Here is an 11,411-nt window from a genome sequence, read left to right as displayed (position 1 = left end):
TATATATATATATATATATAATCGAAGTCTCTATCGTTCTAAAATTTTGTTCCGGTTAAGGCATGCAAAAGTAGTTACGTGCATAGCACTCACGTAATCTTCCCCTGCATGCATTCAATCGCATCTATAAATACTAGGGTTTTGTTCATGGGGTTTTCGCAACACTCTCAAGAGACATGGCGACTCAAAGGTCACTTGTATTGAGTGCCCTAATCGTCATCATCTCACTAACCCTAGCAATTTCGAGGCCAATCTCGGAGGAAGATTTGGGGATCGTGATTGGACCTTTTGAACCAGAGGGTTATGAAAACTCTCCTCCTCCTCCTCCTCCTCCACCTCGAAAGGAGAAGCCGCAGTCTCCTCCTCCGCCTGAGGCTGAGCTACGATGCCCTTCCTCTAACTCCTTCAGCCGCTCTAGTTTCCCTCTCGACTTCATCTTCGGCACTTCCACCTCCGCTTTTCAGGTATATACTCTCTCTCTCTCCCTCTCTCTCTTATATGTATGTGTGACCCGTTTGTAATTGATATTCTAAAGTTAATATGTGTTGGCAAATCAAGTGACAAATGATCTTCAATTTCACAAATTGCTAACTTAGAGAATTACTGACGAACTTTGGGTAAGCTTTCATGGAATAAACTCTCTAAGCTTATGCTGACAAACTTGTGGATATTTCAAAATTTGCGAGGAGCAAAATGATTAATAGTGGAAAAGAAATCATGTGACTTGAATCTCAGTTACTTCTTACTGAAGAAACTGGTCGTATTTACATACATATATGTTTACATGTGTGTGTGTGTGTATGCGTATGCATAGTTTGATCGTGTCTGGGATTAACATGACACGATGCTTAATTAGGTCGAAGGAGTGAAAAATGGTCTCGGAAGAGGCCTCACTACTTGGGATGATTTTACCCACAAATTCGCAGGTACGTTAATTTCTCTCTTGACTTGGAACTTATAACCAGACAAAAAAATAATAATAATCCCGTGGCAAAACAGTTAATGCATGTCCATTCTTGAAACATTTCAGACAAGGTAGTTGATCGAGCCGACGCAGACATCGCCACAGATTCTTACAATCGCTATGAGGTGTGTGTGTATATATGTCCTAATTAAGCACGTTTAGTGTTAATGATGCTCATAATCAGAACTGCCTGTTGTATCTTTTAAGAGTTCACTTACATGGAGATGATCTAAACGTGTTTTTTGCAGGAAGACATCGCTATGATGAAGGAGCTGAACACGAATGGATACAGATTCTCGATCTCTTGGACGAGGATTTTGCCTCGTAAGCGCTTTGTACAGATAGTATTGTTGTGTGTATGTATATACAAGCTGATTTGATTCGAGAAAATCCCGAACTTTGGTCAGATGGGCGAGAGAGCAAAGGCGTGAACGAGGACGGGATCAAGTTCTATAACAACCTTATCGATGCTTTGATCGAGAACGGTCCGTGTATCTTCACATTTGTTCCTTAAATTCCTGATATATACAGATCAAGATACATAAAAACGGACAAACTCTCGTGATCTTGAGCTAACTTTTTTCTACCTTGCCGATCCGTTCTTGTGTGTAGGGATTCAACCTTCTGTGACTCTGTTCCATTGGGAGACTCCGCTGGTTCTTGAAGAAGAGTACGAAGGTTTTCTGAGCAGGCGCATCGTGTAAGCAATTCAAAGCTTTTCAAACAAACAAGTTCAGAAAGAAAAAAACCAAGAATGATGATTCATCTTCTGTAGGGACGATTTTCGAGAGTTCTCGAGGATTTGTTTCGAAAGATTCGGAGACAGAGTCAAGAACTGGGCGACGTTCAATGAGCCTTGGGTTTACAGCGTCGCGGGATACAGCAGGGGGAAGAAAGCACCGGGAAGATGCTCGAAATGGGTGAACGAGACGTGCCTTGTAGGCGATTCGGGAACCGAGCCTTACATCGCCAGTCACAACCAGCTCCTTGCCCACCTAGCCGCAGCCGAAGAGTTCAGGAAATGCGAAAAGGTACGCTGAAACTTCGATTCCTGAATCGGTTTTGGAGAGTTTTTTGGTTTATCTTCGATCGCTGATCCGATCCTGCGGACAAAACAGTGCCAAGAAAACGGAGGAAAGATCGGAATAGTTTTCAACTGCCCCTGGTTTGAAGCCCACGATCCTCAATCCGAGAGTGACCATATAGACGCGATAAAATCTCTCGAATTCAATCTCGGCTGGTGAATTCTCGCTCTTTCTCTCGTTACAGACGTTTTCTACGTCGTTCTTGTAATCAAATGGACAAATTGTTTTATATGATTTTCTGATTCTTGTATCCATTTCTTTTCTTGATAATCTCATCAGGTTCTTGCACCCTCTAACGTACGGAGACTATCCCCAGATAATGAAGGAGACTGTAGGGGAAAGGCTGCCTCCTTTCAGCAAAGAAGAATCCCGAAAGCTGACAACTTCGATGGATTTCGTGGGACTAAATTACTATGGAGCGTTCTTCACGACTTCAAGAAACGACGTGAACAGATCTCAAATCAGCTACGCGAACGATCACGGCCTCGACTGGAAAAGTAAGTGACAAATCTCAGTTAACTTTCGGACCAAAATCTGTTTTGCATTTACGCTATAATTAACCAAAAGGACAAAATTTGATGATTTTAGTTCTACCTTGGTTCTTGCAGATGTGCAAAAGGGTTCTCCTAACCACAAGGCAAGTGATTAGGGCAGGGATTGCACAAGACATACGTTAAATGTGCTCAATATCTTAATTATAATATATATGTCGACCTCCAATTTTCAGGCTTCTTCAATGGGCATAGTCATATACCCAAAGGGTCTCAGAAATCTGCTCAACTACATCAAGGACATGTACAGGAATCCAGAGATCTATATCATGGAAAACGGCGAGTGACCAAACTATGTTTACAAACTTGCACGTGTCTCTATATATATATATATGAGTGATTTTGCTTGTCTTCTACAGGGTTGGATGAGTTCGATGATGGTAGGAAGTCCGTTGAAAAAGCCAGAATAGATACATCAAGAAAGAACTTCATCAGAGACCATCTATGGAACCTTGAGAAAGCTGTCTGGTAACACTGTTTTCATACCTTTGTAATAACTTTGTAAACGCAGCCACACTTTCTTGACACTTCTGAAATGACGACGTGGGTTACAGTGAGGACAAGGTGAGGGTGAAAGGCTACTTCTTCTGGTCATTGATGGACAACTTCGAGTGGAACCTCGGATACAGCACGAGGTTTGGTCTGTACTACGTGGACTACAAAGACGGCCTGAAACGTCACATGAGATCATCTGGAGAGTGGTACCAACAGTTCTTGAACCCAGACCAGGTCAGACGTCCAGTTCAACCGGCGGTTATCGCACGCACCTTCGTACCGATGGCTCAGGAAGATTTCTATGAACCTAGAGAGGTTCAAACCCGAAGCCGTAGCATCAGATTGCCGGAGGAGAGACAACAGCCCGAGCCACAGATCTTACTACTTCCTTTGGAGGAAGAAGTGCTCGAGAACCCGAACCCATATGTGAGATACATCAGCGACATGATGTGAAATAGTATAACTATATACATACACACTTATATATGTACACACTGGATCTTGTATGAATTAGTGAATAACCGGGTTGTCTTGATGATGACTATGTATGTGCATGTTTGTGTTATGGATGAATAAAACTGTCGGTATGGTTTCTAGTGAAAGACGTTATGTATGTCATAGACTCAGAGTCCAGTTCTTAGCAGTTTCGGTTTCTCACTATCTCTGATATTATCCCTAATGTCGTATTATTCTATAATTTTCCCAACAAAAAAAAGCTTAACAATATGAAAAGGTGTACATATATATAAGGTATGGTCATGTACGTGCATGCAGAAAGGGTACATACAGTACACGTTTTGTCTGAATAATAATAAGAATACGCAAGCGCATGTAAAATCTTATTTACAGTCACACTACTCTACGATCTCTCCTTCCTCTGGCCCATCTTCTGCGAAACCTATCCCAAGATTCTCCAGATTCCCGTCGTCGTCTATTTCCAAGTCACCTTCAAAATCGAAGAAGTCATCCGGATTCATCTCTGCGAAAATTTCCGAGTAGGTATCCAGTAACCCTTGATCGAGCTCTAGCTCCATCTCACCACAATTTCCACCTTCTTCTCCTCTCTCAACCCGAGGATTCGAATCGCGAGGAACTCCATTCTCGACCCTGCTTTCTTCTGGGGCTGGCTGACATGGGCTACAGTTCACTTGTTTGATAAGATCGAGGACCTTTGGCTCGAAGGAACTAAGATCGTCTCCTTCTATTTCCTCTTCTTTGAAGGTTATACCATGTGGACCTTCTTCAGCTTTGTTTACAGAATCCTTAGGGGCAGGTCTTGAGTTTACATGGACTGTGTCTTTGATGATTTCAAAGTCATAGCTCTGGGAAGGGAGAAAGACATGGATCACAGGGTACTCCAAGATTACTGTTTGGCCAAGCTGTTGTCTCAGTGGAGCCTTCATGTTGAGCTCCTTGAATGGTGACTTGGCACCCTGTGAAGCAGAGGAGAGGACTCGTGAATTTATTTTGGTCAGAATATTGCACTTCAGGCAATAGGGTCAGATCCACGGATAAAACTTGTATCAAAACCAGAAACAGTATGAGCATGTTTGAGGTGAATCAAGATCAAACTTGTACCGGAAATCCAAAAGCAGCATGTTTTTAGAAATTCACATGACGAATAACCGATTTATGGGTAACAAAGTCTGACCTTTGGGTATTTGCGGATGAAACACTTTAGAGAATCAAGCTCCACATCGCAAAACGGTTTGAGCTTATGAATCCAGGGGCCAGGCTTCAGATGATTCCTCAACAGAGTGTTAAGGCTTGTATCTTCACTAACTCTGTTGTGAACAGACTCGGTCATTTTACCAAGGATGAGATCAAGGGCTCTAAAAAACAAATACCGTTTGCTGGCACTGAGAGAGAAATCTTACCCATGGTCGGTTAAAACCACATCTGTAGAGTGAAACCGCCACTCAATTGTCCATGAGATAGTCTTTTTCCTGAAGCAAAAGCCAAGAGTCTTTACACATAGTTTAAAGCTAACACAGGATCGTATAATAATAATAATAAACGGCAGGCTGGTCTAGATCTTAGTAGCAAGTCTTTTAATCATAAAACAGAACTTGCAAAGCAAGTGGTCCCCCAACAACTACAAATATAATTGCGAACTCGATCGCTCAAATGACAGAAAAGTCTTTATTCTCATCCACGCATTTGACATGGTGAACACGGCTACCATTTCCAACAAACTTGAAAAAGCATGACCGGCATAGAACGGTAAACCGACAAATGGAAGGATTTACGTGATTTCCTCCCAATACTGGAACCAATTGTCAAACATTGAGTGTGATTTGGAATATTCACCCCTACCCAAACTTGTCCCTAAATTCGTGACGGGAGAGACACTTTGCACCCCTTTGACGGGTTGAACTATCCAAGTTTGGATCCAATTGTCAAACTTATAGACATGGTCCGGCACACCTTATGCTTGCTAGCCAATGAGAAGGATAAAAAAAATATAGACTTTCAGCTTGTTCCATAAGAATGAATGGCTACCTGTTATCATATCGAGTTTGATTCTTTTCCCTCTTCATCATTCCGTTGGGGAGGAACAATATCTTTGTTCTGCGACTTGCTGCAGCACTCCGGAGACTCTGAAGAAAAAAGGGTAACCTAAAATAAGGGTATCTGCATAATTTAGTTCTCACTCTCTGTGCAGACTCGGCCACCCTTTTCACATCCTCCAGCATATTGTAATCTAGGAGAAGAAAGAAATTCCACCTTGTTGTTAAGCACTGGATAGATGTAAGAATCCTATACAGGGCATTCTTCAATCTACAGTTTAAGAAACACAAAAAGCGAAAGAGGAAGCGGAGAATTTACCGGAAAGGAGGAGATTGTCGTCGAATTGAGACAGAGGAACGAACTGGGTAACATTCCTTTTGCCGGAACAGCCTGTCCGCTGCTTGTGGGACTTCACACAAGGGAGGCTACATGAGCGAATCGAGCAACCAGGGCACTTATACTTCCATGGATTCGCTTTGCACTCATCGCAGACGGAATTCTCCATCTTCTTCGTCGGACTTGACATTCGCCGCCGTGGTGCTGCTAAGGTTTATCGGAGGAGGTAGGGTTTATGGAGGTTTATGCAATCGAGCTTAGGGTTTATTTTCTTTGTCGCCGTCGATGACCCTTGCCCTTTCGGTTTTCTTCCATTTTTTTATTCTGTCAGAAAATACAAAATTATGCTTCAGTACCTGTATTTATTATTTGTTTCAAAATATATCCCTTAGGTTTAGAAATTACTTTTACCATCGGCATTAGTTCCAATTCTTGCGATATAAACCCTGATTTCAATTCAAAATTCGACACCCAATGATTCAATTTCAAACTATACCCGAATTATATACACTGAATGTTCTGAAAATTTTGAGAGTTGAAGCTGATGAAACAATGAAACATCTCAACCGTGTAAATCAAACCCACAACGAGAAGCTACAGAATTCCGGTGAAGCACGATGAAATGGGGGCAAAAAAAGTTACAGGATTCCGACAAAACATAAGAAGAAACACAGTCAAAATCCCAGCACAGAGAATGCTCTGAACCAGCAGAAACGTTGAAACCCTACCCAGCTCACAGAATCTTCAACGAAACCAGAAACCAAAAGGCAGATTTTGAAAGCAACAATTCAAAATCTCGTAACACCAAAACTCAAAATTCTAATCTCGACGCGTTTACCTTCGATTCAGATATGGGAAAAGCGAATCCAGAGCTCGAACAGTAGGGGAGTTCGTGCATTCACCCGAACTTCTTCTCCGTCTTGTCGTCTCATCTTGATCCCATCCTTGGTTTTCAAAAGGAAAAAAACAACAACTGGGTGGGCCTTTGTTTTCCCGCATCGTGTTTCCATTTTTATCCTTGGGCCGGGCTTGGCCCAAAATATTTATTTCACGAAATGGTGAGAAAATGCGAGAAAGTGAGGGAAAATGGAAATCTTAGTTTTGAGTTTACTTCTGGAACCACGGGCCTATGCAAGTATATGGATCCAGAACTGTATCACTCTGATAATGGAAGATTTTAGATGGTGTTATATACGATTATTGTGCAGATAAATGTGGAACGGCTCTGGGGGAGTGCTGAGTCTAGTGGTTGGAGACCATCATCTGCACCGCGATCTGATTGGCCCCGTATGTGCATCTCGTGTTTCGAACAGTAAAGATTTGACTCGATTCCTTTGTTAAAGTTTTAGGGCATTGGAAATGCATAATGGTGATATAAGCTTTTAATTCCTTTTGCAGCTCCTCCTAAGGAGACAAATGGTTACCTTCGTGTTCGTTGTAATGGTGGTTTGAATCAGCAACGAAGTGCGGTAGGTGTTATTTCATATAGCCAAGAGATTAGCTATCATGCTTTCTTTCTTTTCTTCTTCACTGAAATTGCATTGGTTCTCTGCGTGGATCGATTCACAGAGCTCTTTAGAGCAGGAAAAAAAAAATTTGATTACTGTTCGTAACGACAAGAATAAAAATTAATATTTGTAGTATTATTCGATATTTATAATTAATTTTTGGACCGTTGACTTCAACGTACGTGTTTGATTCAACGAATTAATAATCCTAACTACATATTATTAAAACTAAAAAAGAAAACTCAAACACTTTTTTTCGTGTCGTAGCATTCTAGACACGTGTTGAGATTATGTGTAGTTTTTATGTATACATGCACACTCGCACAATATAAAATAGGTGGATCGCTTTCTTAAGAAGTTCAAAGTTGCAATCTATGGAATATGATAATCATAAAATCATAGTTTTCTACTAAGAATACCTTATAATTCTTTTCTCATCTTGTTTTACATGCATTATTGAAGCTTGGATCGATTTTCAAACTATTCATGCTACAAAATTGTATATGTAATTTTTGGGTTTTAGTTCACTTATTTTATTTTAAAAAATTGGATTTTTTTTTTTGTTTCCAAAACAATTGGATTTTGATTCAAGTTGAATTTTACTTAGAGTCGATTTTATTTATCTAAATTAAAACGTAGATAACTAACTATAAGTGTATAACCATGTTAGTGATTCAAAATGATCGTGTTAGAAAAAAAAAAGGTTCCATCAATAAGAGTGATAACGTGTGTATATGTAGAAAGTTTTACAATGGATTGATCACGAAAGTTTTACATAAGAATCCCGATCCAAAATGGTGATAACATAATTTATATGGCCATAATTACCAGATCGTGACTGATTTGTAACATACTATAAGGGTTTAACAAAAAAAAAACATGTACGATAAGGTATTTTTTTTCATTATATAAATTATGTTATCACGGTTATTGGATCCAGATTCTTATTTATACTATGGGATTATGTTACCATAACTTTTACATCTATTAGGCTATTGTTCAAATATTTTCGAGAGAAAATTAATGATGTCTTGTAACATAGTGTTACGGTCGTTATAAATTTTTTTATTCAATTTAATTTTTATGATATGAGTTTAGAAGAATATTATGCCCACCTAAATAACAAATAAAAATAAGATTGCAGAGAGAAAGCGAGACAAGCAAAGCAAAGAGTTTGGTTTCACATGAATACAATAACTACTAAATTAAATTAAAGACAAATAAAAACCAAAGTAATATTGAAGAGGTATATGCCTTGAGATTCTGTATACGATTCGTATGTTTGGATTGCATTTAAACACCCATTTCATAGCGAAGTCTTCCCAAACTCGAGCTCTCTTCACTTGAAGTTCCTTCTCCAAGGTTGTTCCCTCTCTTGTCTGTCTCAAAATATGATATACATATACATACGTATATAATGATATGATTCTTGTTTCATAATGGTAATACACAGCTATGCATATATATATATATATATATATATATATATATATGTGTGTGTATGTATACAAATGTATAATGCATGATTACCTTTTTTCTCAAGGTTAAGTCTTGTTTGGGCAAAAAAAAGGAAGCACGAGATGGGGAGGAAAGGGGGAGAAGTGTTGAAGGCGTTGGACGGGGCGAAGACGCAGATGTACCATTTCACGGCCATAGTGATAGCCGGTATGGGATTCTTCACGGACACCTACGACCTCTTCAGTATATCTCTCATCACTAAGCTCCTCGGCCGCATCTATTACCATGTCGACGGTTCCAAGAAAACTGGCACTCTCCCTCCCAATGTCGCTGCCGCCGTCAATGGTGTCGCCTTCTGCGGCACCCTCGCAGGCCAACTCTTTTTCGGGTGGCTCGGTGACAAGCTCGGCCGCAAGAAAATCTACGGTATCTCCCCCTGTACTATCTTCCAAATTTTCACTTCTATATAGTTATAGGGAGAGACATCGATCGGGTATCCAATTTCAATCTTATCCCCAAAAGATTTCTCAGTCGTACTATTTGATATCGGTCTCTTATGGGGGATACTCGAGCTTTAGGTATCTGCGAGAGCTCGGGTATCCAATCTCAATCTTCTGATTTTAAAATCGCCTCGCTCTCGCATTCTCTCTTCAACCACGGCCCGTCGACAACGTCGTCTCTTCGGTCCAATACACTTCATCTCGCCATCCTCACCGACCAAAATCCAAACTCGAACCTAAAGGTCGGGTTCTCGTCGTCGACGAACCCGTATTCACCTCACCAACAAACAAATATCAAAGTTTTCCGATATTCAATTCGCAGATAAAATACAGTGAGGATAAGAATTTGTTCAGATCAACATTTTTTTTTCATTTCCAAGAATGAATTTGTCCTACGTACCATTCTTTATAGGCATCACACTGATGCTGATGATGGGGTGCTCACTCTGTTCGGGACTGTCGTTCGGACACTCGGCAAAGGGCGTGATGGCTACGCTCTGCTTCTTCAGGTTCTGGCTGGGGTTCGGCATCGGCGGGGATTACCCCCTCTCCGCCACCATCATGTCCGAATACGCCAACAAGAAGACACGTGGCGCGTTCATTGCGGCCGTCTTCGCCATGCAGGGCTTCGGCATCCTCGCCGGAGGCATCGTGGCTCTGATCGTGTCGAGCGCGTTTGACCACGCGTTCGATGCCCCGCCCTACGAGGCCGACCCTGTGGGATCGACCGTGTCCGAGGCCGACTACGTGTGGAGGATCGTGCTCATGTTCGGGGCTTTTCCCGCGTTGATGACGTACTACTGGCGGATGAAGATGCCGGAAACTGCTCGGTATACCGCTCTCGTTGCCCGGAATACCAGACAGGCCGCTCGCGACATGTCCAAGGTATGCTCACACTCTTGCATCACTTCCTTCGATGCCATTTCATCGGGTAAACAAAAGTTTATGGCGATTAGAATAATGCCGATGGTTCTACCAGGTGCTTCATGTGGATCTGGTAGAAGAAGAAGACAAGGAAGGAGAAGCAGTGTCGTCGTCTTCATCATCAAACCCTAATTCCTTCGGTCTCTTCTCCAGAGAATTCGCTCGCCGTCATGGCCTCCACCTTGTCGGCACCACCACTACATGGTTCCTCCTCGATATCGCCTACTATAGCAACAACCTCTTCCAGAAGGACATCTACTCCGCCATCGGATGGATTCCCGCCGCTGAAACCATGAACGCCATCCACGAGGTCTTCGTAGTTGCTAGAGCCCAAACCTTAATCGCGCTCTGCGGCACCGTCCCTGGTTACTGGTTCACCGTCGCATTCATCGATCGTCTCGGCCGATTCTTCATCCAATTGATGGGATTCGTCTTCATGACCATTTTCATGTTCGCTCTCGCTATCCCTTACGATCACTGGAGGCACAAGGATAATCGAATTGGGTTCCTGATCATGTATTCCCTGACGATGTTCTTCGCGAATTTCGGGCCGAACGCGACGACGTTTGTGGTTCCGGCGGAGATTTTCCCGGCGAGGCTACGATCAACGTGCCACGGGATCTCAGCGGCGGCGGGGAAGACCGGAGCGATCGTCGGAGTGTTCGGATTTCTGTATGCGGCGCAGAGCACGGACCCGAAGAAGACTGATGCTGGTTATCCTCCGGGCGGAGTCAGATAATTTCTTTAACCGGTTAAAGAGCGTACCGGTTCGGTCCAGTAAACCGAGGATCTGTCAGTTCAGTCACCGGTACGATGATCCAGAGAAGCTTAGTTGTTAAAAATTAAATTAAACAAAAAATAGTTTACATCTCGTAAAACAGCGAGAGAGAGAGAGAGGGAGGGGAAAATCACCCCAAATAACCCACTTCGATCGCATCTATTTCAGTGTACATCACCAAAAAAAAAATTTTTTTTTTTCAATTTTAACCCACTTTTCGGTGAGAAAAATCTGAAATACCCTTTTCGTTTTATTTTTTGTGACTTTATTACGACTAACATATAATTGATATACAACTAAA

The 11,411-nt window shown here is 41.8% G+C and overlaps 3 protein-coding genes and 1 long non-coding RNA gene across 4 annotated transcripts; 2 read left to right on the top strand and 2 right to left on the bottom strand.

Annotated features, from left to right (window-relative positions):
* The first annotated feature begins 176 nt into the window (after positions 1-176).
* Positions 177-3,697, top strand: LOC104826127 (beta-glucosidase 33). Its single transcript, XM_010558665.1, has 13 exons — positions 177-464; positions 857-926; positions 1,031-1,089; positions 1,213-1,288; positions 1,372-1,449; positions 1,577-1,664; positions 1,740-1,995; positions 2,083-2,204; positions 2,329-2,546; positions 2,658-2,686; positions 2,777-2,879; positions 2,960-3,068; positions 3,155-3,697. Exons 1-13 carry the CDS (start codon positions 177-179, stop codon positions 3,546-3,548), a joined length of 1,890 nt encoding a protein of 629 aa, XP_010556967.1. The 3' UTR covers positions 3,549-3,697.
* A 115-nt stretch (positions 3,698-3,812) lies between these two features.
* On the bottom strand, positions 3,813-6,887 carry LOC104826126 (box C/D snoRNA protein 1). Its single transcript, XM_010558664.1, has 6 exons — positions 6,781-6,887; positions 5,925-6,266; positions 5,598-5,799; positions 4,973-5,041; positions 4,747-4,879; positions 3,813-4,528 (listed from the first exon to the last, which is right to left on the bottom strand). The coding sequence occupies exons 2-6, from the start codon at positions 6,130-6,132 to the stop codon at positions 3,950-3,952; spliced, it is 1,191 nt and encodes a 396-aa protein (XP_010556966.1). The 5' UTR covers positions 6,133-6,266; positions 6,781-6,887; the 3' UTR covers positions 3,813-3,949.
* Positions 6,888-8,570: 1,683 nt separating this feature from the next.
* LOC109117206 lies at positions 8,571-9,073 on the bottom strand. Its single transcript, XR_002024621.1, has 2 exons — positions 8,981-9,073; positions 8,571-8,829 (listed from the first exon to the last, which is right to left on the bottom strand). It is a non-coding gene; the product is annotated as an uncharacterized LOC109117206 (long non-coding RNA).
* Positions 8,981-11,212, top strand: LOC104826125 (probable inorganic phosphate transporter 1-5). Its single transcript, XM_010558663.2, has 3 exons — positions 8,981-9,334; positions 9,821-10,293; positions 10,388-11,212. Exons 1-3 carry the CDS (start codon positions 9,031-9,033, stop codon positions 11,069-11,071), a joined length of 1,461 nt encoding a protein of 486 aa, XP_010556965.2. The 5' UTR covers positions 8,981-9,030; the 3' UTR covers positions 11,072-11,212.
* Positions 11,213-11,411: the final 199 nt, after the last annotated feature.

Source organism: Tarenaya hassleriana, unplaced genomic scaffold (assembly GCF_000463585.1).
Source record: "Tarenaya hassleriana unplaced genomic scaffold, ASM46358v1 Cleome5, whole genome shotgun sequence".
Lineage (NCBI taxonomy): Eukaryota > Viridiplantae > Streptophyta > Magnoliopsida > Brassicales > Cleomaceae > Tarenaya > Tarenaya hassleriana.
Note: the sequence above shows the minus strand (reverse complement) of the source record. Positions and strands in the feature narration are given on the sequence as shown.